General features: G+C 46.0%; 2 protein-coding genes across 2 annotated transcripts; one reads left to right on the forward strand and one right to left on the reverse strand.

The window, feature by feature from the left end:
- Window positions 1–16,749: 16,749 nt before the first annotated feature.
- On the forward strand, window positions 16,750–18,655 carry LOC120706104. The gene is made up of 2 exons (XM_039990676.1): window positions 16,750–17,208; window positions 17,315–18,655. The coding sequence occupies exons 1-2, from the start codon at window positions 17,070–17,072 to the stop codon at window positions 17,839–17,841; spliced, it is 666 nt and encodes a 221-aa protein (XP_039846610.1). The 5' UTR covers window positions 16,750–17,069; the 3' UTR covers window positions 17,842–18,655.
- Window positions 18,656–20,191: 1,536 nt separating this feature from the next.
- Window positions 20,192–23,901, reverse strand: LOC120706105 (probable signal peptidase complex subunit 3). The gene is made up of 6 exons (XM_039990677.1): window positions 23,717–23,901; window positions 23,227–23,274; window positions 22,420–22,482; window positions 21,617–21,670; window positions 20,695–20,781; window positions 20,192–20,594 (listed from the first exon to the last, which is right to left on the reverse strand). The coding sequence occupies exons 1-6, from the start codon at window positions 23,840–23,842 to the stop codon at window positions 20,466–20,468; spliced, it is 507 nt and encodes a 168-aa protein (XP_039846611.1). The 5' UTR covers window positions 23,843–23,901; the 3' UTR covers window positions 20,192–20,465.
- Window positions 23,902–24,220: the final 319 nt, after the last annotated feature.

Raw genomic sequence — 24,220 nt, forward strand, 5'->3', positions numbered from 1 at the left:
AGGAGGTGCATGCAGTGATCAAGGAGATTGCGGCGAACAAGGCACCCGGCCCTGATGGGTACATAGGAGCATTCTACAAGGAGAGCCGGCAGCTAATAAAAGATGATCTACTGGCAGCCATCAACTACTTTTACAACCAGCACGAGCAGCATTTCAAGACAGTAAACACAGCACATCTAAACCTGATCCCAAAGAAAAGTGATGCCCGGAAGATAGGGGAATACCGGACAATAAGCCTCACCCACAGTGTTGCTAAGATTGTCTCTAAGCTTCTGGCCACAAGATTGGTGTTGTTCCTGCAGCATCTGATATCAAGAGCGCAAAGTGCCTTCATCAAAAAGCGGAGCATACATGATAACTTCATATACACACAGAATCTAGTCCAATGCTTGCACAGGCAAAAGATACCAGCACTCTTTCTCAAATTAGACATTTCTAAGGCGTTTGATAGTGTCATATGGGACTATCTGATGGAGGTCTTGTAGAAAATGGGGTTTGGTGTAAAATGGAGAAGCTGGGTAACCACACTGATATCAACAGCCTCAACTTCGGTCCTACTGAATGGTGGTAGGGGGAAGTGGTTCAAGCATAAGGTTGGTCTGCGCCAAGGGGATCCGTTGTCACCAATGCTTTTCATCTTGGCCATGGAACCGCTGCAGTGCCTGCTAAATTGCGCTGCACAGGAGGGAGCACTAACAGAAATGGGCACAAGGTTGGCAAGACTCAGAATAAGTCTCTACGCAGATGATGCAGCAATCTTTCTCAAGCCAAACAAAGAGGAGATGCAGGAGATCAGACAAATACTCACAAGCTTTGGAATGGCGTCTGGGATGCTAACCAATATTCAGAAAAGTGCAGTATACCCTATTTGCTGTGCAAACCTCAACATAGCTGAAGTAATAGAAGGTTTCGACTGCCCGATCAAGGACTTCCCGTGTACCTGTTGACGCAAAAATCAACACACTGGAATCTGAAGGCACAGTTCGCCAAGCTTCAAAATACAAACCAAGCGTACCAGTCAATCTGACCTGTTGATTGACAAGAAAACAGGGTAAATGTTAAGTTCGAGGGTGTATCAGCTGGATTTCCGAATAACCCTCACGCAGCGTATCGGCAATGAGCTGCCGATACAGAAAACAACAGATCGAACGGGATAAACAAGTATTAAAGCGATCTGCGGGATATCGGCAAGAAGCTGCCGATATAGGTAGCAACAGACGGCTATATCTAAAGGCGACACGTGCCAGATAACAATGCACAAACCCACGAATGTGTGGATCTGAGCAAAACTAAGCTTACAACCGATCTAATCAGCTTTTCAAGATCTAACGCTATAATAAAGGAACTGATAGCCGATTAAACAGATTGCTAAGCCGGATGAATTGGTGAATTAATCTAGACGAGAAAACAGCGATGCGCCGGAGATCAAAGCCTAGATGAATTCGATAACTTTTTAATAGATCTGAACGAAGCAATAGCGATGCGTCCGGAAGCTAAAGTTCAGATTTATTCTGTAAACGAAAACTTACCAGTGGATCAAGTCGCTCGAATGTGAGGCATCATTGATCAACTCGAAAGAACTCGCAGAAAAATAAAATAGCGAAGTCGCCGACAGTAAAGTAAATTGCAAGAAAAAAATAGGATTTGTTGATTGGTCGTGTGACAAACTTTTCACAATGGACGGAGGTACATATTTATAGTCTAGACAACCTAGCCAATTACGGCACACCAAACTTACTAGAAAAAAATATCTAAACAAATATTAAGATACATAGATTCTAATTTGCCTTCCGTAAAATCCATGCTACGGAAGCTTCTCTGATTCGGCGGCGGAAAGATCGATTTGCATGCATGGCTAATTTTGGATCCTTCGTTGGAACTTGCCTTCTTTATTTTAATCACCTGCCCACCCACGTGAAGGCGCTCTCTGCATGTGGTTTCTTCATTTGTGTCAATATCTCCTTATCTCATATTCCATCCCACGCATGCATCCTTCCCAAATATTTAATCCGGCCAGCATCTTTTCTTTAATTAGCTTGCATGCATTCAGAGACATCAGTTTCCAATTTGAATACGCATGCATGCCTGCCTACGCGTGCAACCCTCCGGAAGGGACACGTATCCCCAAGTGCACGCCTGATGCTTCTTGTCGCCTATGACGCTTGCGCACGTATATCAACAGCCGATGATCTTCAGATTACATCAGATTTACCAAAATCTGGTATCAACACAGGTCCCCCAGTTTCGAAGTATGAAGAGTACATGCTTCGAAACTATGTAAATCCAATGCTTCAATCTGCTCAATCACTTCATAGACAAGAGACCTCGGCTTTTCTGATGTTGTTTTTTCATAGCCGATGTCTTCAAATTCCTTATCAGAATTTAGCTAGTAGATGAAGACCGTAGTGAATTGGTGTTGTCAGTCGAAACCCACCGGCGAGCAGCGACGGGCAACACGAAGAGCCGGGAGGTTGCTGGGGTGCTGGCAGGCACTGCTCCCTCGTCGACGGCCCGCAATTCCGTCACACGCCCGGAGGATGTGTGAAAACCGGGCGTGCCACCTGACCTATACCCGATCAGGAGGGTGCGAACGTGCTCCAAACAGTTTCCTGCATACAAAGACACGTGTAAATGTAAGTCCGAGCCGTGGTCGGCTCCCCGGGACGACTCTTGCATCGGCTTTAAAGAGCCGATCGAGTCCCGGTGTCAGATGGGATCTGATTGTATCCAGATATGATAAATAAAGCAAATAACTATAAAACTGCTTCAAATAAATCTAATTGATCCAATCCACGATGGTAACAGCTTCACTGTTAGATCGGAACATCCTACACGTGACTAGGCCTAATAAACATAACAAATAACTAAACCACAACCCAAAACAGAGGCCTAAGAACTAGCAAGAGCCGATTCCCGGAACAATCTCTATCTGGGCTAAGATAAACCATCTATTACACCACCGGATCATCCAATCCGTTTGCAAGGCCTAACCTAGCAGATATTACGCCAACTCTTAAGATAAGAGCAAACCAGAACAGATCAGATCTACTAAACATAAAAGAAGCAGGGCGTTGCCTCTGTGCAACTAATTCTATGCGACAAGAACTAGCATAAGATTGAAACGTGACTGCACAGAGACAACATGATATTGGCAGATGATAAGCAACGAAGCACAACAGATCTACTAAAAGCCATGCTACGAACATCATGATAACTAGTACTACTCGCCATAAAAAATGCTTCAGTACGAGTAATACCAAGGTAAAAGTAAGAACAATACTGCCCTGATCGCAAGAAGCGATCAGGACAGCATGGCGCTTACTTGGATGAAACCCTAGGATTAGGGGTGGCGATGCGCCGAGAGTTGTTGTTTGCGAGTCGTGATGACGCACTCCTTTACGAATAACAAAGGATACATATTTATAGTCCGGAGACTTGGGAAACAATCTAAACTAATCTTGTCCCGATCGGACTCTATCTCTAACCTTGAACTAAATCTAAAGATATATGACCCATGTGGCCCAGATGCTCACGCAGGAGCCGATTTACAAGTCTTCTTCAGTCTTCTGCCTTAAGCCCATCTTGATTTCGGCCCATAAATTAACCCGTTAATTTATGGCGATAACAATTGGAAACCATGATAAACTTTTCTAGCATACCCCCTTTATTTTTTTATAGCCGATGACCCTCTCCAAACTTCTTTATCACAATTTTTCAAAGCCAATGCGAAGAATTAAGTCAACCATAATCTTCCTGCTAAATAACTTGGGTTTTTGAAAAAATTTAAAAATCAAAATAAAACTTTGCTCCTCAAATAACTTTCTCAGATCGCTCAATGTGTATGATTCCTCACCAAGGCATTGTTTCACCTCTTTTCTCCCTATTTCTAGTAAGGCTTTGTGGTGGAACTCAGGGTAGGGGGTGAAGAGGAAGCATACTTGTATTGTATATATTGCGAAGTCAAAAACCGGACCCAACAGAGAAAACATGTCATACAATCAGATCAAATTGTGCATGTGTGTGGAATTTTTCTGGATGGAACTCGCACCCCTTTCTGCATGACTCATTCTTTTATTTTGAGATATGGGCTACCTCTCTTTTTTTCATGCTTCTGGGCATGGATATTTTCCTTTTTTTTTGCATAGCCCATATCTTTTTGCATGATGAATATGAAGAATCATGTCAAAGGGGTGGAGCATTTTTGTGTGGATGGAAGGTATGTTTTTGCGTAACTTCCAGTGTGGAAGTCAGCATATGAGTAGCTGAGTAGGTGAGTCTAGACAAAACAACAGCGATGCGCCCGGAAGTTAATATCTAGAATACTCAGCAATGAAAAATATATGTGGAGTGTACGTGATCTTGATCTTAAAAACATAAAATGAATCTCACAAGGGTCACAAACAATTTGACAACGCTCAATACAAGAACAAGTAGCATATGTATGAAGTTCTCAAAGATATCAACATATATGGCTTTGATAGGAATTTCATATTATTGAGGAGCTAAGCTATTTTTATTTTTCATAAAATAAAAAAAAACCCCAAGTATTTTTGCAGTAAGAAATAAGGTTTCTTTGATCATACCAGCATCAGGAGTGGGGCAGCAGCATCATAATCTTGCAATCGTCATTCCTTGCTGCCCAGTAATCATCGGCTGTGTTATAACTAGATCATCTGCTGACCATCAGCTCGATCTTGCAGGTTCCTTTTCTTTTTGATGGATTGTTTGCTGCTTGCGTACATGTTGGAGAACGTGGTTCCTCTGGCCTCCGTGTTGAGCGCGATCACCAGTATGTACTGATTTGCACGACGGTCCGACACCACTGTAGTTGCATTATATTGCTCTCGGCCGACGGCACTGTCGTCTACTTGGTAGCCCTGGCGGCATCGATCCCAGCGGCAGCATCATCTTATTATCCAACCCGGCGTCTTCCACTGAGGTAAGTTGCGGCTGGATATATATGAACGTCGTGCTTCCATCATGGGTAAACCAGACTTCATGCTCCATCAAGTCACGTTAATGCATCAAGCGAGCCGCAAGATATTTCTTTGCTCATTAAGTCAAATCCAAGAATACGACTAGCCGATCTTTTCTATCGGCCATCATTAGCAAGGTGCCTGGTCTTGAGAAACTCCCACAAATATCAAAGCTTATTGTTTATCTAATCCTGAGCTGGCTCATATCGTATTCCCAATTTCTCATCGGTTGCATCTGCATGAATCGTTCAGGATGAGCCGATGGATAGAGACTCCAAATGTTAATTAGCCGATTGCTTCACCTATTGCATCATCGGCTTTTCTTTCCTTTCCTTTCCTTCACGAGACCTTTGTTTGTTAAGGACGAAATTATCTCCCAAGGGCGGCCATCAAGTTATTCTCCAGACGCTGAGCCGATCAGAAATAATCTTTTCCATCCTCTTCTCATGATGCGTATGTTGCCTTTGTATAGTCCGGAGCAAATAATAAAACTTGCTGTGTCCGTAACTTTTAGCCAATAATAAAAGAAACCACTACCAGCTGCTGATCAATCTGTTAATGCATAATTCTTCAACGGATGTCAGCCAGGCCGCCTTTCAATTTGCTCGTGACAAACAGCTTCATGTGACCAAATCCAGCCAATGAAATCTAACTGACGTAGATACCACCCAGATCATCACCAATCCACCAGCGATCTTGTCCCAAGTGGGGTGCCCTTCTCCAAGCCCCAGCTTCAGAATCATAGTCCGGGGTTGTACTCCAGTGTTTACCAGTAACCAATCAGATAGCCACGTTGTTGCTTCGCTCCTCTCTGGCGATAATAGCCGGTGGAGAGAAATAAATCATGGCTTAAACGAACCCATCGGCTAGACACCTTGACTTCTGGTCACCATCACGTAGATGTAGCCTTGTTTTGTCCTTCAGCAATTGACACGCTTTTGATTGATTTTCCAGAAAATAAAATCATGCAGCTTTCGGTTCTGGAGGTCCTATCAATAATAGCCGATGAAATTGTTCAACAATTGCATATTTCCCATCGGCTTTCCATACCCATAGATGATGTTTTGACAGCTCTACCTTTCTTGGGAACAAGACACGCAAGGGGTGAACGCCTCAGCTTGCATGCAAATTTTCTGGAGGGACTAACTCAAGCGTGTCTCAGTAGTCTATCTCCACGTATGCAAGTCATTTATTATTTCTCCAACCATATGAAGCATGCATGTTTTTCATCCCATGTTCCTGCTTGTTTGCTGGGCACCCTGAGCCTGGTCATGCATAGTCAGCTTTAGCCTGCTCTTTTCTTGATCACCCAATCTGGACTTTTACCTCGACCCTGATCATTACATGCATCTTTGCAATCTGCGGGAAGGATGAACACCAAATTTCCTTTAGCCGATAGATACCTACCATCGGCTTTTTGTTTGGCCGACTATAACTGGAAGGGAGGCCACAATAATTCTTTGGGTAGAGCACAGCAATCTTCTTTCGACTCTTATCACTTGACCTGCCAATCCGTTGCCGTACGCCATAATTAGCACCATGCAGATAACATATGTAACCACACAGCAATGACTCTCTTTTTTTCGGCCATTGATTACTTGCAAGTGGCTTAGTAATCACAAGACGGGCCTCATTATTGGCCTTTTCCTTGATCTCCCAGCTATGAGTACGGTGAGTATCCTTGTGCCTGAAATTCTTCAATTCAACGTGATGCACCTGGACTTGCTGATATGTGCATGCAAGGCCTTCTATTTCTAACATAATCAGCCGATGCCTGATCACCATATATGTTCCGTCGGGTTGAGCAGACAGTCCATCGGCTTTTCCTCTATTCCTTCCATAGGCTATCCATATGCTTATACCAGGACTGTATAGCCGATGAAGGGCTCTGAATAAACAATATTGGCGCCCAACAATAGGACCAGGTGACCCATCAGTATCGGCCAGCAGCTTTAATTATTAAATGCTCGCAGTCATATAGCCGATTAGATCTTCCCATTGATAACGAACACATAGTTACCTGAACTTTTGATTGCCAACATCTTCGATAAATATATATCCGTGGGCAATAAGCATGGACATTGGCTCTTTGCTCTCAGCTGTCGGTCTTTTCGTATGTAACATAGCCGATACAGACAGATACCCTTGCATCAGCTGGTGCACGGATGCAGGAAACCACATTATAAATAAATCAATAACTCTCCCAGCCGATGTACACATGGACTCTCGGTTTTAGTCATCGGCTCCATCAACTATACTGTTAGTGCAGGTTCCAACCACTGATCGGTTTTCTTCCAGTAATTATTGTTGCCAAACAATCTGATTCGACGTAGAAATTAGCTTCACTAAACCAGCCTTTGTCCGATCACTGCACATCTACGGGAGATGATTGGCCATTAAAATAACTTGCATGATTCGATCAGGTTTCAACATCAAAGATCGGCAGATGTTAGCACTTGTCCATCCGTCATATACTGCTGACTGAAGAATCTGATAGCCGACAAAATATGTTCAAACATCATAACCTCCCTTTGCTAATTCATGCACAGGAAAATAACAGTCAATGCAGTATAATCCATCGGCTCCAATTCTCTAAGTAGACTTTTAAAATAATCCACAGGTGATAGACTTAGACCAATGTTAGTCAAGAGAATTCCTGTCAGCTATCTAGAAATAGCCGATGGATTAATTTTTTATCGGTTCCCACAAGTAATCTTGAAGTATATCGGCTTTCCTCTATCAGCTGGTAAGTAGCCGATTTGTCCTTCCGAACTTCTCCATGTAGCTGATCAAACAAATTTGCATGTTACGAACTTCTTGTATACCTTTGTGCATATCTTTAATGTCAGCCAACGGAGGTAAATTATATATACTCATGCAACTTTTGTCCACCTAGCTTCCGTTGAAATAAACTCGGACAGGACCCTTGCTCGTGTATGGCGAATACTTGGGCCACCAGCCTGGAGCCGATAGGCATATCGACTAACTTGTAGCTATCGGCACACTTTTCCCTGACTGCCGATGCAATAATATTTTACTCCTTTCTTGCCATCCAGGTTGGCAATCCAAGGACAAAATCCAATTATCATACGTAACAAGCCGATATTCAATGGATTGAAAGAAAAACAAAGTCATCGGCTGATGGTCACTGCTACACTCGTAGCTCCGTCCACCTGGATCCCATGGAAAATAATATCCAAGCAGCCGAGACTCCTGGACAATATGTCCGGGCAGCGAGTAAATAATCTGAGAAATCATCTTCTGCCCTGCCTTTGCAATCTTCCAATCAACGGCCACTGATTCCTTAGCCTCTTCATATGTCAATGCTAGAGGTGTCTCTTTCTGGCCATTGACTTCAACTACGTATCCTGGAACAGGTTGCACGCTAATCTCCATCTTGATAGCCGATTGTGTCTTGTCGGCTCTACTGATCTCGAATCCGTACTTCTCGGATTCCTTTCCAATGCATGGGCATAAGATCGAGTCGATCTGAACCTTGTCGTTATCATCGACTGGAATTTTTTCTAATTCAACGTCTTCTCGCCCAATAGCCAATTGGCTCTGCTGATCCGTTGCCAATTGTGGTTGTGCTACAACACACTGATGATCAATTGGCTGCACTATATTCATTGGCTGCTGAAGTTGAGCGATTGACTATTGAGGAGGGACCGCCAGCTGTGATTCTTGAGGTGTAAACTGCGGCTAAACGTCTTCAACTTGAAGTTGATGGCTGCCTCGTTCTTGAACATGTGACTGAACCAATTTTTTGTAGCCATCGACTAAACCTTTGACTTCCGATTGATCTTGGGCCGACACGATCAACTGTGCAAATTCTTGTGATTTTGATATATCGGATTGTTATGGCTGAGCCAATAGCTGGGAAAATTGCTGCCCCCCGGGCCAAGACTGCTGAGCTATTAGCCGTGCCTCTTGAACCATCAACTGTTGATGCATAGCTTGTGGCTGATGTAATCGATAAACCATCGGCCGCAGTTGCTGATTCACAGGTTGTGGCGGTTGACTGTTAACCATGGTTGCCGACAAGCCATCGGCTGCGGAGCCGATGCATAATATTGATAACAGCCTGTCTGAGCCGATGTTTGATACGGAAAAACCATCGGTCGTGAGGTATGATAATCAAACTGATGAACGATTTTACCAGCATCCACACCTTTGACTGTATAATTTGCCGTGCTCGCCAGGCTATTAGTCCAGTTGATCATTGCCTGTTTCATAGCTTCAGCAATCGTCTCATGTAACTTAGTTGCATCTATTGGAAAATTCATGATGATAATTCCACTGTCGTGTCACACCAGGCGTGCCAAAAGATGTGTTGACGTAAAAATCAACACACTAGAATCTAAAGGGACAGTTCGCCAAGCTTCAGAATACAAACCAAGCGTGCCAGTCAATCTGACCTGTTGATTGACAAGGAAACAGGGTAAACGTTAACTTCGAGGGTGTATCGGCTGTATTTCTGAATAACCCTCACGCAGCGTATCAATGAGCTGCCGATACAGAAAACAACAGATCGAACGGGATAAACAAGTATTAAAAGCGATCTGTGGGATATCGGCAAGAAGCTGCCGATATAGGTAGCAACAGACGGCTATATCTAAAGCCGACACGTGACAGATAACAATGCACAAACCCACGAATGTGTGGATCTGAGCAAAGCTAAGCTTACAACAGATCTAATCAGCTTTTCAAGATCTAACGCTATAACTACGGAACTGATAGCCGATTAAACAGATTGCTAAGCCGGATGAATTGGTGAATTAATCTAGACGAGAAAACAGCGATGCGCCGGAGATCAAAACCTAGATGAATTCGATAACTTTTGAATAGATCTGAACGAAGCAACAGCGATGCGCCCGGAAGCTAAAGCTCAGGTAAACGAAAACTTACCAGTGGATCAAGTCGCTCGAATGTGAGGCATCCTTGATCAACTCGAAAGAACTCGCATAAAAAGAAAATAGCGAAGTCGCCGACAGTAAAGTAAATTGCAAGGAAAAAATAGGGTTTGTTGATTGGTTGTTACAAATCTTTTACAATGGACGGAGGTACATTATAGTCTAGACAATCTAGCCAGTTACGGCACACCAAACTTACTAGAGAAGAAATATCTAAACAAATATTAAGATACATACATTCTAATTTGCCTTCCGTAAAATCCATGCTACGGAAGCTTCTCTGATTCGGCGGCGGAAAGGTCGATTTGCATGCATGCACTACTACAGAATATATCATCGTCAACGCCCCATCACCGCCGGTTTGTTTCGAACCGGCGGTGATGCTTACGTATCACCGCCGGTTCGTAATACGACCCGGTGATGATGTTGAGCATCACCGCCGGGTCGTATTACGAACCGGCGGTGATACGTAAGCATCACCGTCGGATTGTAATATGATCCGGCGGTGATGTGTTCTCCACATATTTTTTTCATTCTCCCCTCCCTCTCTCTCGTGGCGTCCGCCCACAGCCCTCTCTCTCTCGTGGCGTCCGCCCACAGCCCTCCCTCCCTCGTGGTGCCGCCCTGCTCCCAATTCCCATTCCACCTCCCGCGCCCTCCCATGGCGGCGGTGCCGGCCCTCCGCCCCGTCCTCCTCCCTCGTCCCGCGCCCTCCCATGGCAGCAGCGGCTGGCCCTCCGCCCAATCCTCCCTCCTCCCACGCCCTCCCATGGCGGCAGCGCCCGGCCCTCCGCCCCCTCCTCCTCCCTCCACCCTCCTCCCGCCCCCTCCCGTAGGAGCTTCAGGTGCTACGAGTCGCACGACACGAGCCCCTCCCAGCTCCTCGGGTCTCCCCCCTCTCGTGCTCCGCCGGGCCTCTCTACTCCTCTCTACTTTGCCTGCGCGTTCGTCGCCCGCCGCCTCCGCTTCAATTCACCCACGCCCACCTCCCGCCGGGCGGACGCCACGCCCGCTCCCCTCCAGATCTCCGGCCGCCGGCGCGCGGGCCGGCTCTGTTGGACTCGGTCGTCGCACTTAGGGCGAGCGTAGGTGTCCGCGGTGATGCGGTGGGGGCGGCGCGCTGCTCCTGGTGGCCGTCCTCGCCGTGGCCGCAGTAGCAAAGGTGAGCCCGGACCCGGATTTCTCTGTTCTACAGTCTGCCCCCCTTTCCCTCCCGCGTTGTCTGGCCGGATGGTGAGCTGCACTGCTGCTCACGCGATCTGGGGCATGCGCTAATCACCGCAGTTCCAGTTGCCTTAGGTGCTTGTCTCTGAGGAGACTTCTGCTTAATCGGATTTTAATGGTTTTGAAGCGCGTATGTAGACCGCGTGTGATTTGGCACTGAGGTGGACTAACTTTGATCTAGCGTTTTCATCAACACAAATACACCATGTAGACGAGGTTGGTGTTCCAAATCTATGTGTCCAGATAAATAGCCATTGCTTTTGCTTTCACCGATCCCAAATAGGTTCCCCAATTCTCGGCACGATTATGCAAATTCAAATAGCCACTGAGAATACTGATAGCTTCAGGTGCTGTGTGTCCAATGCTCATTCCCCTAGGAGCGGATTGGCTGGTGATGATGCCATGGAGTCGGAGGAAATGCTCGCGATGCTGTACAGTATGGCAATCATGAGGTGAGGAAATTCTCACTGCAATTATCATCTTGTGTGTAACACATGGTTTCGTTTTATTTTCCAGAGTTAAACTTCCACAAAGTACAACAAATATTAATTCTCTCCCCTTTTTTTTCTACTGTCAGGCTTGTAAATGGTTTTGTGGAGAATCAACATAAGAAAACTGGCCGTTCAATATCTGAACTAGCTGAGGCTGTTGGAATACCACGAGTTCTAGTGGACATTCGCCATGGTTAGAAGATTTTGTTTCCCGTGTCTTTTTACATCTGGTTATATTTGATTACTTGTTTAAACTGGTTTTCATATGGTCATTTGTGTCCTGATGATTGTTTATGCTGCATGTAGAAAGTTCCCATCGCAACCTTCCCTCCCTGCGACTGTTACGCCTGGCAAGTATTAAGGTAAAATGAGTTTGCTATCGTCTATGAGATCTCGTCATATAGTTCTTTCACTTTGCTACCAATTGCTGTTTGGTGGTTCTCATATAATTTTGTTAGTTCTGAGAATTTTGATTTGTTCCGTTGTTTCTAGTCATGATATTTTACTTTCTAAGATAAAATTACTTCCAGGCATTTGATTGGTTGAAGTGTATTTACTGGGATCGCCAGACTAATTCCATTCCTGATGTTCAAGTGGAACTGAGGTCGAGATTGCATGAGATTTCTTCCTTTCTGAAGGAGAATGATTCAAAAGAATCAAAATCAGGTTCCAAAAGGAAACGTGAGTATCAGAAGCTTATAGATAGAACTGTGATTGAGCCAGCCACTTGATCTTCTCTGGTGCCGTAGGACCTTCTGGTAGGCCTGGTTAGAGATGCATTACTACATGGAACCCACTTTCCATGAATATGCAAATCTAGAAATATAGATCGTCAGTCCACAAAATACAGTTCTCAACTGACTTCTCCAGTTTGGATGGTTTGCTTTGGTCAACATGCATTGCACTTTGCAAGGAAGCTTAATGAATTTTATATGCACCTTATGATAAATTTTGATTTTACTTATCTCTTCCATTAATCTGAACCTTTTCCTGCAGTTGTATAACTGTATAGTTAAGCATCCTCATTTATTTGTTACAATCGCATCATCTACTTCTGTATATTCTTATTGCGAATGTGTGATGGCTACCATCTGTGCATGTCAATTCTTCTTTAGTAGTATTTACATCCAAGATATGAATAGCTGTCAAGGGAATATATTGTCACAACCAAGACATCTCACTGTTTGTGTGCTACTTCTAAATTGCAGGGTCTGAGAAACTGATTATCAAAGCCATAAAGTACACTCGACGGCTATACTATGCTTGTCCCTTTGAGGTTGTTTCTATTCTACTGGATCATATGCAACTGGATGCTCCAGAGTCCCCTGAAAGCAGTGACATGCAAGAAATTCATAGTTTGGGTGTTTATCAGTCATCTGACACTCAAATATCAAAAAGTGATATGAAAACTATCACTGGTTCCTCATATTATGTATCTGAAAATATTTTTTTATGGGAAAAAGGTCTTCACCGCCGGTTTGTGTCTTCAACCGGCGGTGTTGATGTCCCCATCAACAATGGTTCCAGATACGAACCAGCGGTGTTGATGTCCCCATCACCAACGGTTCTGGAACCGGCGGTGATGACCCCGCTATCGCCAACGACTTAAATCCAACGGTACCCAAAACCGTTGGTGATGCACTTCTAGAACCGGCGGTGATAGGGGTGGCTGTAGTACTGATGACTAATTTTGGATCCTTCGTTGGAACTTGCCTTCTTTATTTTAATCACCTGCCCACCCACGTGAAGGCGTGGCCTCTCTGCATGTGGTTTCTTCATTTGTGTCAATATCTCCTTATCTCATATTCCATCCGCATGCATCCTTCTCAAATATTTAATCCGGCCAGCATCTTTTCTTTAATTACCTTGCATGCATTCAGAGACATCAGTTTCCAATTTGAATACGCATGCATGCCTGCCTACGCGTGCAACCCTCCGGAAGGGACACGTATCCCCAAGTGCACGCCTGATGCTTCTTGTCGCCTATGACGCTTGCGCACGTATATCAATAGCCGATGATCTTCAGATTACATCAGATTTATCAAAATCTAGTGTCAACAGTACCTATTTGGGACTGCCTCTACATACAAGAAAGCTTCGCAGAGTGGATGTACAGCCGCTCGTGGATAAAGTGGCGAAAAGATTGCCAGCTTGGAAAGTGAAATTTCTCAATAGAGCTGGTAGACTGACGGTTTTAAACATGGTCCTATCATCCATCCCAACATACTTCCTCACTGCTTTCCAACCACAAAAATGGATGATAAAGCAGATAGATAAGCTGAGAAGAGGTTTTCTCTGGAAAGGTACTGAACAAGCCAATGGCGGACACTGTCTTGTGCAATGGAAGAAGGTACAACGACCAAAGAAACTAGGAGGCCTGGGGGTACTTGATCTTGAAAGATTCAGTAGAGCATTACGGTTGCGGTGGTTGTGGTTTGAATGGAATGATGCTGATCGGCCTTGGGTTGGAGGAAATATTCCGGTGACTGAAACTGACAAACAGCTATTTCGAGCATCTACAACTGTAACTGTGGGGAATGGAAGAACGGCAAAATTCTGGGAGGCTACATGGCTAAATGGGCAGGCGCCAAGAGACATTGCATTGAGACTGTACAAGCTAGCGTGGAGGAAACACCTGACAGTTCAGGAGAAGATGGAAAACATGAAATGGACTAGAGGACTTTGGAGGATGACATCAGAAGAGGAAATGATCGAGTTTGTGGTACTCTGGGACCTAGTGGAGAGTGTGGAATTAACTCCAGAAGATGATAAAATCGTTTGGAAATGGACATCTCATGGAGACTACACGGCCAAATCAGCGTATGAAATTCAATTCAGGGGATTCTTTTGCTCATTCAGGCCTACTGCGATATGGCGAGCGCACGCTGAGGGCAAGCATAGTTTTTTTGCATGGCTACTGGTACAAGAGAAGCTTCTAACGGCGGACAAGATGATGGCGAGAAACTAGCCCTGCAATCTGACTTGCTCCCTGTGCAGCGCCCAACCAGAGTGTGCACGGCACTTGTGCCTACATTGTCCGTTTGCCATGCAGGTCTGGGAGCTGGTCAGAGAATGGACAAATGCGAAGATCAACGTTCCAGTGCAAGATGCGTGGATCCAAGATTGGTGGTGCGATACACTAGCATGCCACTCCGTGAAAGAACAAAGACACGTCGCAGCAATCCTCATGTACACCGCGTGGAACATCTGGAAAGAGAAACAGAAGGATCTTTGAAGGCTAATCTGCAGAGCCAAGAGTAGTGTTGCAGCTCATCAAGGAAGAAGTGCTCCTACGAGTCAGGGCATGCGGTGCCCCCGTTGCATCCTAGTTTATCTATGTTTGACGCTCTTCTTGAGAGAGACGAGTTTGCTTCTATTTATGTAATAACAACTATTGTAAGACCTCGCATTCTTCTTCTTTTTAAATGATATGGCAGTACTCCTGCCCTAATTTTCAAAAAAAAAATCTCTCATCAGTCGACCCGTATCCTTTTTTTTGCGGTAAATGATTTGGTGGAGGGAAGTTCAGTCTTTTAGCATCCGAGGTCACAAATTAGCCCAAAATCAGTCGGCCCTAACTTCCCTCCACCAAATTCTTATCGAGTCGGTACTTTAATCTAGGCTAGCATCGCATAGTGGTAATTATATTGCAGGATTTGTCGCATGAATGTCAAAGATATAAGTAAGGGTTGGAGCCATCCCAAAAATAAGGGTTGGAGCCAATCCAACCCACAGATCCTGCAACCAAACAGATGTTAAGTTCCCTACGTAGCGGCGGCGGTGGCACTAAGATGCTCAAGCTGCACGCCTGATGCCCCTTGCCCACATCTAGCACAAACTCACCATCGCCGTCTCCCTACCAGAACCACTCGGCGCCCGGAGCCTCGGACGGCTACCATTGCCTACTTCCCTAATCTTGGTGCTTGGTTCCCTGACTTTGCCGCACGCCGCCTGGACTGGCCACCGCAGGAGCTGCTCACACTAGTCGCCGCGTGCAATGAGTTGGATCTGCATCTAGTGAGGCATGAACTTGAGCGTCGTCGCCGGCTTCACTGCTCCAATTCGGCAGCCTGCCTTGGCTCGTACTTCTCTCCAAATTTCGGTCTTCGGCGGTCCGACTTACACGCTCCTCGCACGTTGCTCGGCTAGTCTGCAACGTCGCCCGCCGACTGTAGGTACTCCGTCCGCTTCCAGCAGTCCAGCTCCCCGCCTAACGTTATTGCGCACACTGCAAGCGGCTCGCGAGCTCTAACGAGCCAGCTCGAGCCGGGAACTTAGCCGAGCCGAGCTGCACTTTTAGCTCACGCTTAAAATGAGCCGAGACAAGCCAAGCTCGTTAATTTCACGAGCTGACACCAGCCGAGCCGAGCCAGCTAGGTAATCTCACGAGCTGACACGAGGCGAGCCGAACCGGCTCGTAGTCCAGCCTTACTGGCTGCTTAACTCTCAGTGGCCCTCAGGCCCCGCACACAGAGCACACGCACGATCAAGATTTGGCTCAAAGAAACTTGATCACTAATCCAAGAACTTCGTAGTTGTACACCATGTGCTACAGAACAAATAAAAGAATGCGACTTTTTTGCGTTGATGCTACATGCATTTACATTACATGCGTCGCCGGGCCACTCCAAAACTTTATTCTACGCCACCCCGGCGGGGACGCCCTGCGGGAAAGCGCTTGGAGTCGGTGCAGTAGTTTAGTTGTAGATCATGAACTTCCTCTGCACCCAGCGCATGCGGCGGTAGCTCATGTCGCTGAGCTGCTGGTTCCACCACCAGCAGCTGCGCCTAGGGGTGGTAAAGGGCCTAATATTTTGAACTAGAAAATCTAAGGATCGGGCCCTAAAAGGGCCGGGCTCTAAACATATGTATTTTTGAACTAAAAATTTTAAGGGCTTTATTGGGCTGTGAAGAGACTATTAGGGCCACGGCCCATTACCACCCCTAGCTGCGCCGGCCCGCCGCGCCTGCTCCATGGTGCAGACGGGGCACTGCTGCCTGCCGTTGACCCAGACGCAGGCGTCGGCGGTGAAGCCCCGGGAGGGCGGCCTTGACGCGGCCGCCCTGCGTGGCCCAGTCGTCGGCGTTCCACAGGCTGGCGTACAGCCGCATCGGCTTAGGCTGGCTCTTGGGGAACGCCACGCCGCGAGCCTCGTTGTTCTTCAATTCCCGGATCGGGTGCCGTCCACCGCGAAGCTGCAGAGGAACGAGCCGCTGGGTTAGCAAAATGGAGAAGGGTGACGACGGGCCAAGAGGAGGAGGCGACAACTGGTGGGAGCGGCAGCTCGCAAGAGAGGAGCGGCACGGTGGGAGGCACAAGGAGCAGGCGGCGCTGTCGATTGGTTTCGGCGCATGAAGGAATCTCAAAGGCGTCCTGTAGATAGGAAGGAAATGACGAACCTCTCTCCTTGGGCCGCTTTCCCTCAGCCCGGTTTCCATCTCTCTCTCTCTCTTTTCCCTCTCCCATGCGTGGCCCAGTACGGTCAACAGGGCAAGCACCAGCGAGCCGACCTTCTCTCACGACCGTACGGGTTCATCGTATCCCCAATCTCACCGAGCCGCCGCCGCCGCCAACGACACTCGGCCGCCCGTTTCAACGAAAGTGTGCGCGATCCTCTCCCTCTTCCGCCCTTTTTAATGTCTGAGCTGAGTTTCTCTCAACATAGGATTTTATTTGTATTTTTCTTTCTTTCTTTTGATTTGCACACAGATCGACAAGATCCAATTTTAGCGTCGGAGAGGATGATGCGGCGGTTTGTGAATATCCTGGCGCTGGCGGAGAAGGGGAGCACCGGCGCGTACTCGCTGCACCGCCTCGATGTTGCTAAGCATCTCTTCTATCCGTCAACGGCCGAAGCAGTAGCCGCCGCGAGACCAGCGATCGAGAGATTGGGGCAGCTACCCGCGCCATGCGTAAGCTTCCAGCCCCCGCAGCAGTGCACTCTGTTCCCGGATCCCCCGCAGCTGCAGTGGTTCGCGCTGGTGAGCCCCCGCAGCTCCGAAGGCAGGATCCTCTACGGCAACACGTTGGGCAACATCGCCCTCTACGACGCCGACACCAACTCCGTCGAGTGCATGCCCTCCCTCACCGGTCTCCAGTGGTTCATGCCTATCACCATCTCGCCCGTCCCGGTGCCCCCGAGGAGGACCTCTACATCATGCACCCCGTCCGCGCCATGGGCTTTCACGTCCTCAGGTTCGGCCGTGGCATCTTCAGGGAGGAAGTGGGGCCCGTAAGATATGGCCAAGCCTGGCACTGGGACTCCCTTCCGCCGCCGCCCCTGGCCACGCTCGTCAGGGCCCACGCAGTGCTCGACGGTGGCCGCACCATCTGCGTGTCGGCCGCCCCGCGCGACATGGGCACCTACTGCTTTGACACGGTGAGGCGCGAGTGGTGCATGGCCAGCTGCCGACGACTGGGAGCTGCCCTTCGACGGTGGAGCCGTGTACGTCCCCGAGCTCAAACTCTGGCTGGGCTTTGCCAGCGGCACACACCAGCTGTGTGCGTCGTCAGACCTCTCTACTGCTGCCGCCATGGACGGCGCCAAACCACCGACGCTGATGCATGTCTCAAGTACAGCAAGAGGCCTTCTCAGACGCCCACGGAGTGGAAGGCAGTGGCGCCGAACCCCAAGCTCATCAGCCTCGGATTAGGCAGGTTCTGCATTGTCAGGGTCTTCCAAGGTGCGCGCAACATACCATCAGGAGGGGACTTTTCTGATTTGGCTGGGCAACGGTTTGCTGTGCTTACCGGTGCTGAGATGCTTGCTGGCAGTGGAGACAACAATAAACCAGAAGAAGATGGACAAGAAGAAGAAGGTGGACAAGGTCTCCAGATGGTGGAGCACAAGTCAATACTCTACATGTTCCTTGATGATAGGATCGACTGGGTGCTGTGATATTAATCCCCTCATGTCACGTCACTGCCAATAGGGCCTAGGCACACCACAAGGTACTGTACCTACCTTGTAACAATTTATGCAATGACAAGTGTAATGAGCGAGGGGCTCGTCTGACGCCTCTTAACAATTTATGCAATGACAAGTAATTCTGTAGCTGTCAAAATAAAATACAGGTCTTGCTTCCAATGATTATTCTTTTCTTTTATTTTCCGATGCATAATCAACGGAGCAGACCTGAATGGTCACTTGAGCACCCGGATCTTGCTCGCCACTGCACAAGCTATTCTGCCAGTAAGGGTCTGATTGGTTGCCCGCACCTGCCCTCAGCCAAGCCCTCTGCATACGAGAAGAGACCTTTGTTTGGTTGGCGTAGCTGCAGGGTCAGGCTCTGAACATGCAGGGAACGCTCCAGGGCCAGGCTCCGGAGGAATGCTCGAATCGAGCGTATCCCGCGGGCCAGGCTCGTGCGGTGCGCTGCGAGCGCGCATGGGCGAGCGTGCAGAGAGAAAAAGCGGATCACCTCCAGCAGATGTGGGCAACCAATCATCGTTTCTTCTTGGCCTGGCTGCGCACAGGCATCAACCAAACAGAAGAGCGCTGCATCCGGCAGACTTGGCCGGCACGGGCTTGGGCGGACGGTGCAAGCCAGGCCGTGGAAAGACGTGAACCAATCAGGCCCTAAAATGCTCTGTTTCTGGGTCTCAGGGTTGCCCTTGGCGATGCCGGATTATTTTGCTGTCCTCTCTCGTTAGAGAAGAGAAGAATTACCTATGTGCATTTCTACTTACTAATACAGTGAGGAGGCAATAACATTGCCATAGTGGCACGGCGACCTGGTGTGCATGTCTCCAAAACCGGGTGAAAACTACTCCATCTGTCCGTTTCAAAATGAGTGCCATTCTAGTTTTGTTCTAAGTCAACCTTTTTTAACTTCAAATTTATAGAAAACAAGACTAATAGTTATCACCGAATAAGTATCCCTAGATTTCTCTCAAAAATATATTTTTTCACTATTTGATACTCTTCAAAACTTTGACTTACTCTATAGAGTAGAGACTAGAGACTAGAGAGGGCTTTGGGTGAAGGGTTATTTGATCAAATAATCGAATAACCGTGCACGGAGCACATTTTAACATCAGCACGACTATTAGATCGGTACCTTAATTCTCTGGCCTGATGATTCATTGTGAGCTAAGGGAGATTTTTCTCAAGTCCCCGTCAGGCAGATAGGATTGTCGATCTCGCCATATTGGGCTCGATCACTCCCTGCCATCACACTTGCTATGCCCAGCCCAAACAGACACCCAGGCTAGCATGGGTCCGTCATGCCACCAGGAATCTGGATGTCGAGGGCAAGACGACGCGTCACTTGAAAACGAGAGGAATTGCCAAAAACCTTATCCAGTTTGCAAGGAAACGGGTAACGAGAAAACTTGTCACTGAACCAAAGAGTTGGCCCCGGAACTGATATAGAAAACAATGGCACCGTGGAGACCAATGGTGGCAAACTCAGGTGCTGCATCAAGTGCAACTTCTCTTCCTCCAGGTTCTACACCTGCGACGACACCATCAGCAAGTGCGACCCCGTCTGCAAGCAGTTCCAGTGCACCGACACCTTCCTCCGTTTTTCTGCAAGAAGAACTAGGTCGCTCACACCGGCTGCTGAGCTCAGCTGAGCCCACGAATATGCATTCCGAGTTACACACCATCAATAAGCAGTGCGGTTTTGCAGCTATGTATGTGCATCCGTGCTCAATCGAGCATGAATGAATAAAAAGTAGTGGTCATTCATAATTTCTGAATTGTTCTTGAACGCTTGATCGAATAGCCAGAATATTTCATATGCAACCATCAGCGCTTAATCTGAATCAGATCTCCATTCGTTTGGCAACCAATTGCGGATGCCAGATTAGAAGGATGTTCGTTAGAGGATTCTTCCCAGATCAATAAGCTTTTCCCTCAAGAGGTATAGGCATCAGGCAGCTTGAATTCCGAGAGCGCCATCCGATCTTGGATCATGGTGCCAGCATTGGGCATAACATGCCAGTGGAGAACAAGCTGAACTTTCTTTCCGCGCAGACTGCTTCCCTGAAGTGGGGAATTGCATATAATTGTCAAGAAAAACTCAGCAGTCAGCACGCGGTTGCAATGTAGTAGCCAGCCAAGATTAGGGGGGGGTGCACTGTACCTGGTCGATTAGAGGATACTTGCTCTTCACCTCTAGTTGCAGATTTGCATGTTCCTTGTCCGGTATAATATGGTCCCACAACGAAATCTGCCAAACAGAATAATTTGCACATAAGCATGGAACCAACAGCTACTGAAGACGAATCAGCGGGTTTCATCATATATTCAATCAAATAGCTTCAGAATGCCTAAAAAACTAAATAGCTTCAGGAATCACTTGTTGAATTCAATAGAAAAATTACTGTTTAGCAACGGGAATGGCAGCAAACTATAAATACAAGTGCCAGAAGCCAGATTATCACTAGAGGGTAGCCACATGCTATTTGTAATGTGCCAGCTGTCAGCGCATTACAAAAAGTATGATAATTTTCCACAGTAAACATTAGTAATTGAAATGAACCAATTCTCCTAAACTATCAAAGATGTTACTTATGTCCAGACAAGCAATAACTTGAATTCCCTGTGAGGGACCAAGCATGTAGACAGGAGTGTTAGTTGTCATTCATGACAGGGAGGTTTGTCAAAAGAACTTTATCCAACTTGGATATCAAAGACATATATCTGATGAAAATGACACTAGCATCTAAGAAAGACCAATGCATTACTTAATTTCGTGATACAATATAGTGACTTAGATGCTACTAATTTTTTTGGTATACACAAAGATGGAAGCCAGGTACAAGACTGAATTATCTTGAGGTGAGCAAGGAGGATTTCAAGATTCAAACAGACTAAGGCTTATTTCAAGATTCAAGCAATTATTGATTCCAACCAGTTCTCTGTTCTCGAAAATACTATTACAGACAGGATGCACATTGACCAGCATACCTGGTTCAGTGAATTTTTCGCGTTTTCATACTCAGCTGTCACAAAGACAATCTCGAAAATACTATTACAGACAGGATGCACATTGACCAGCATACCTGGTTCAGTGAATTTTTCGCGTTTTCATACTCAGCTGTCACAAAGACAAAGACCTGTATCAAGAAAGCAGCTCAGTTACAGGCTGCCTATAGGGTATAGTACAACAATGGACCAATAATCAATAAACATGTTGGCATTCAGTAGTTCAGTGGTGACCATCCATACAACAGAATTGTACCAGTTGGTTTCAAAAAAGTAGTAAACTAACAATGATCCATAACATCATGAAGTGATTGTTGCAATGATATGGTTTGGCAATGTTTCTGAATGAGCACTGCAGCACAAATTGTTCAGTAATATGTTCTATGAGTTACATCGAGTTTATCTATCTGTTCATTTATAAGGATAAATTGTCTTATGCATCATTAGCCACATCAATTTTCAGTATAAAAGATATTGCCACTACATTTTTTAAATCCTTGTGTTAACGAATTGAATACTGATGCCTGATGCTGAGCTTCACAATAGCTTCGTATAGTTGGAAATACTTCTGGTGAACATAGTCAAGTATGCATAAGAAACTGGTACCACTGATGTAGAATAACAATTAGTAACTCACATCATTGAACACTGGAATTATCTTTCCATATATGCATGGCACTTGAAAACAATTAGTTTCGATATGCATTTCTAGTATTCACTGTTAAAATTCTTCTAAGTATATCTCAGACATGTGAGCAATTTTTAATTGTGATATACAAATTTCGTTGTTAGCAGGACTACAGGGAGTGCTCGATTTTGAGCTTATAAACACTCAAAGATAGCTTGCTATTACACATCCAATAAAAAATGGAAATATCACCTGTTTTGTGTTCCAAGTGAATAGCGACTCCAAATTTGCAGATACATTGAAGGTCAACATCACCTGAAACACAAATTTAAGTTTCATCATTTAGAGTGGATTGAAATATATCAGACGCCTCTGAATGCAGCAGGTGTGAGGCAAGCGTATCACTGCAATGATATAGATTACTCTATTTGATATATGAGCTAATTTTATCTTGGGCAAAAGTTAAATAATTTAGCTTATTGTTCTATATGATATACAGTAGAATCCATGCAGAACTTGACAGATTCTGTTCAATAGGTGGTTGGAACAAGTGAAAAGTGGCTCGTATTCATTTAAGGGAAAGCATCATTTAGTCTTTGCAGCACAAAGTTTGTGTCTTCTCAACTAGAAATATTTCTTGTATCCAGAGTTCATTATAGTTTTCCAGGTAGGGAAGAAGAAAGCTTTGTTTACATTTTTTGAGATAGCAAACTCAGTCAATTGTCAGTGTGAAAAAGAAAGGAAGTTTGCTTTATTTAAGTTTGCAGGCTGCAATTTTCCCAATATAACTGAAATGTCATCAAGCTATCCTTTTAACTAGATCCTCACAATGAAAAGAGAACCAGACCATGGCAGCATAAGTCTAGAACAATTTGTCAAATAAAATATATTGGTATTCTATTCTATTCATATGGGATAGCTCTTAAGCAGTGGATTCGCTATCTGCACACCTAACCGATTAACTGAAGGAAATAAGCCTGTTTCAATCATAATCTTTCTAGATGAGAACTATGGTTGGAATTACATATGCACAAGAACAAGTGAAGTACATGCACAAACCTTGTCGTTGCCATTGATCTGTTTGTGGAACCGGTTAATCTTTGTAACCTACAAGATAACATACATAAGCACACTGATAACATAATAAGCATGGATGTTAATTGGACCTTGTTTCATGATGCTGTAAATGCAGAATCGGGACCCAAAAAACGAGATTCAAAGGTGACCATAGCGACATTGGTGTAAATAGTGCTGCAATAGCTTTTTCTACAACTGCCATAGACATAATTTTTGCTTGTAAAGGTTACCTAGTGACATCAGTGTCAAAAAAACTTGATCTAGCTATACCAGTAGCAAAATCCAGTCGGCCATGGCATCTAAACAACTCGACAATTTCAAACAGCATCCTAGCATCTCCGAGTTGCCTACTGCTTACCACACCAATCGCCATGAAACATACTCCAGACCCTTCGCCGCATCAAGGGTTTGGGTCGCAGATCGCCCCCAAGTTCAGAACAGTTGAACTAGAGAGGAGAGAAGAGATCCATACATGGGCTTGCGCTTGGACGGAGGGGACGTGGAAGGCGTCAAGCGCGGAGGCGGCCGCGCAGACGGTGGCGAGGAGGACGGCGGCCGTCGTTGCCGCGGTCAGCAGGCGCTGCGTCCAACTGTGCATCGCTTTCGCCCGAGGTTTTTCTCCCTTTCCCCGATTTCCCCCTTCTTTTCCTTTCCCGAGAGAGGATGGTATATTTCGCCGATGCGCCACGCGTCCGAGCTCCGGCAACTGTCCGATTTGAAATCGACGGTCGGCTAAGAGCAGGTTGATAATACAGCCAATTGTTGGCTGTAAAAAAATTTATAGCATATCTCTCAGTCAACTAGTATAATAGTTTAGTCCTTCATCATTAATATAAAGCTCATATGTCCCTCTCACAAGATTTTTTGATTTTTATGCCCAAATTAGCTACAAATTTGCAGCCCACCTCTTCTTTCTCTCTTCTTCTCTCTCCTCTAACTCAACATTTAGTTCTCTTACAGGCTGTTATAATATTTG

The sequence above is a fragment of the Panicum virgatum genome, chromosome 5K (assembly GCF_016808335.1).
Source record: "Panicum virgatum strain AP13 chromosome 5K, P.virgatum_v5, whole genome shotgun sequence".
Classification (NCBI taxonomy): domain Eukaryota; kingdom Viridiplantae; phylum Streptophyta; class Magnoliopsida; order Poales; family Poaceae; genus Panicum; species Panicum virgatum.

Coding starts and splice junctions, on each gene's coding strand:
- LOC120706105 (XM_039990677.1), bottom strand. CDS start 23,842: ATGCACAGTTGGACGCAGCGCCTGCTGACCGCGGCAACGACGGCCGCC. Junction 23,275..23,716: donor CCGTCCAAGCGCAAGCCCAT/GTATGGATCTCT, acceptor GTTATCTTGTAG/GTTACAAAGATTAACCGGTT. Junction 20,595..20,694: donor AGTATCCTCTAATCGACCAG/GTACAGTGCACC, acceptor TCCCCACTTCAG/GGAAGCAGTCTGCGCGGAAA.
- LOC120706104 (XM_039990676.1), top strand. CDS start 17,070: ATGCGTGGCCCAGTACGGTCAACAGGGCAAGCACCAGCGAGCCGACCT. Junction 17,209..17,314: donor CCGCCCGTTTCAACGAAAGT/GTGCGCGATCCT, acceptor ATTTGCACACAG/ATCGACAAGATCCAATTTTA.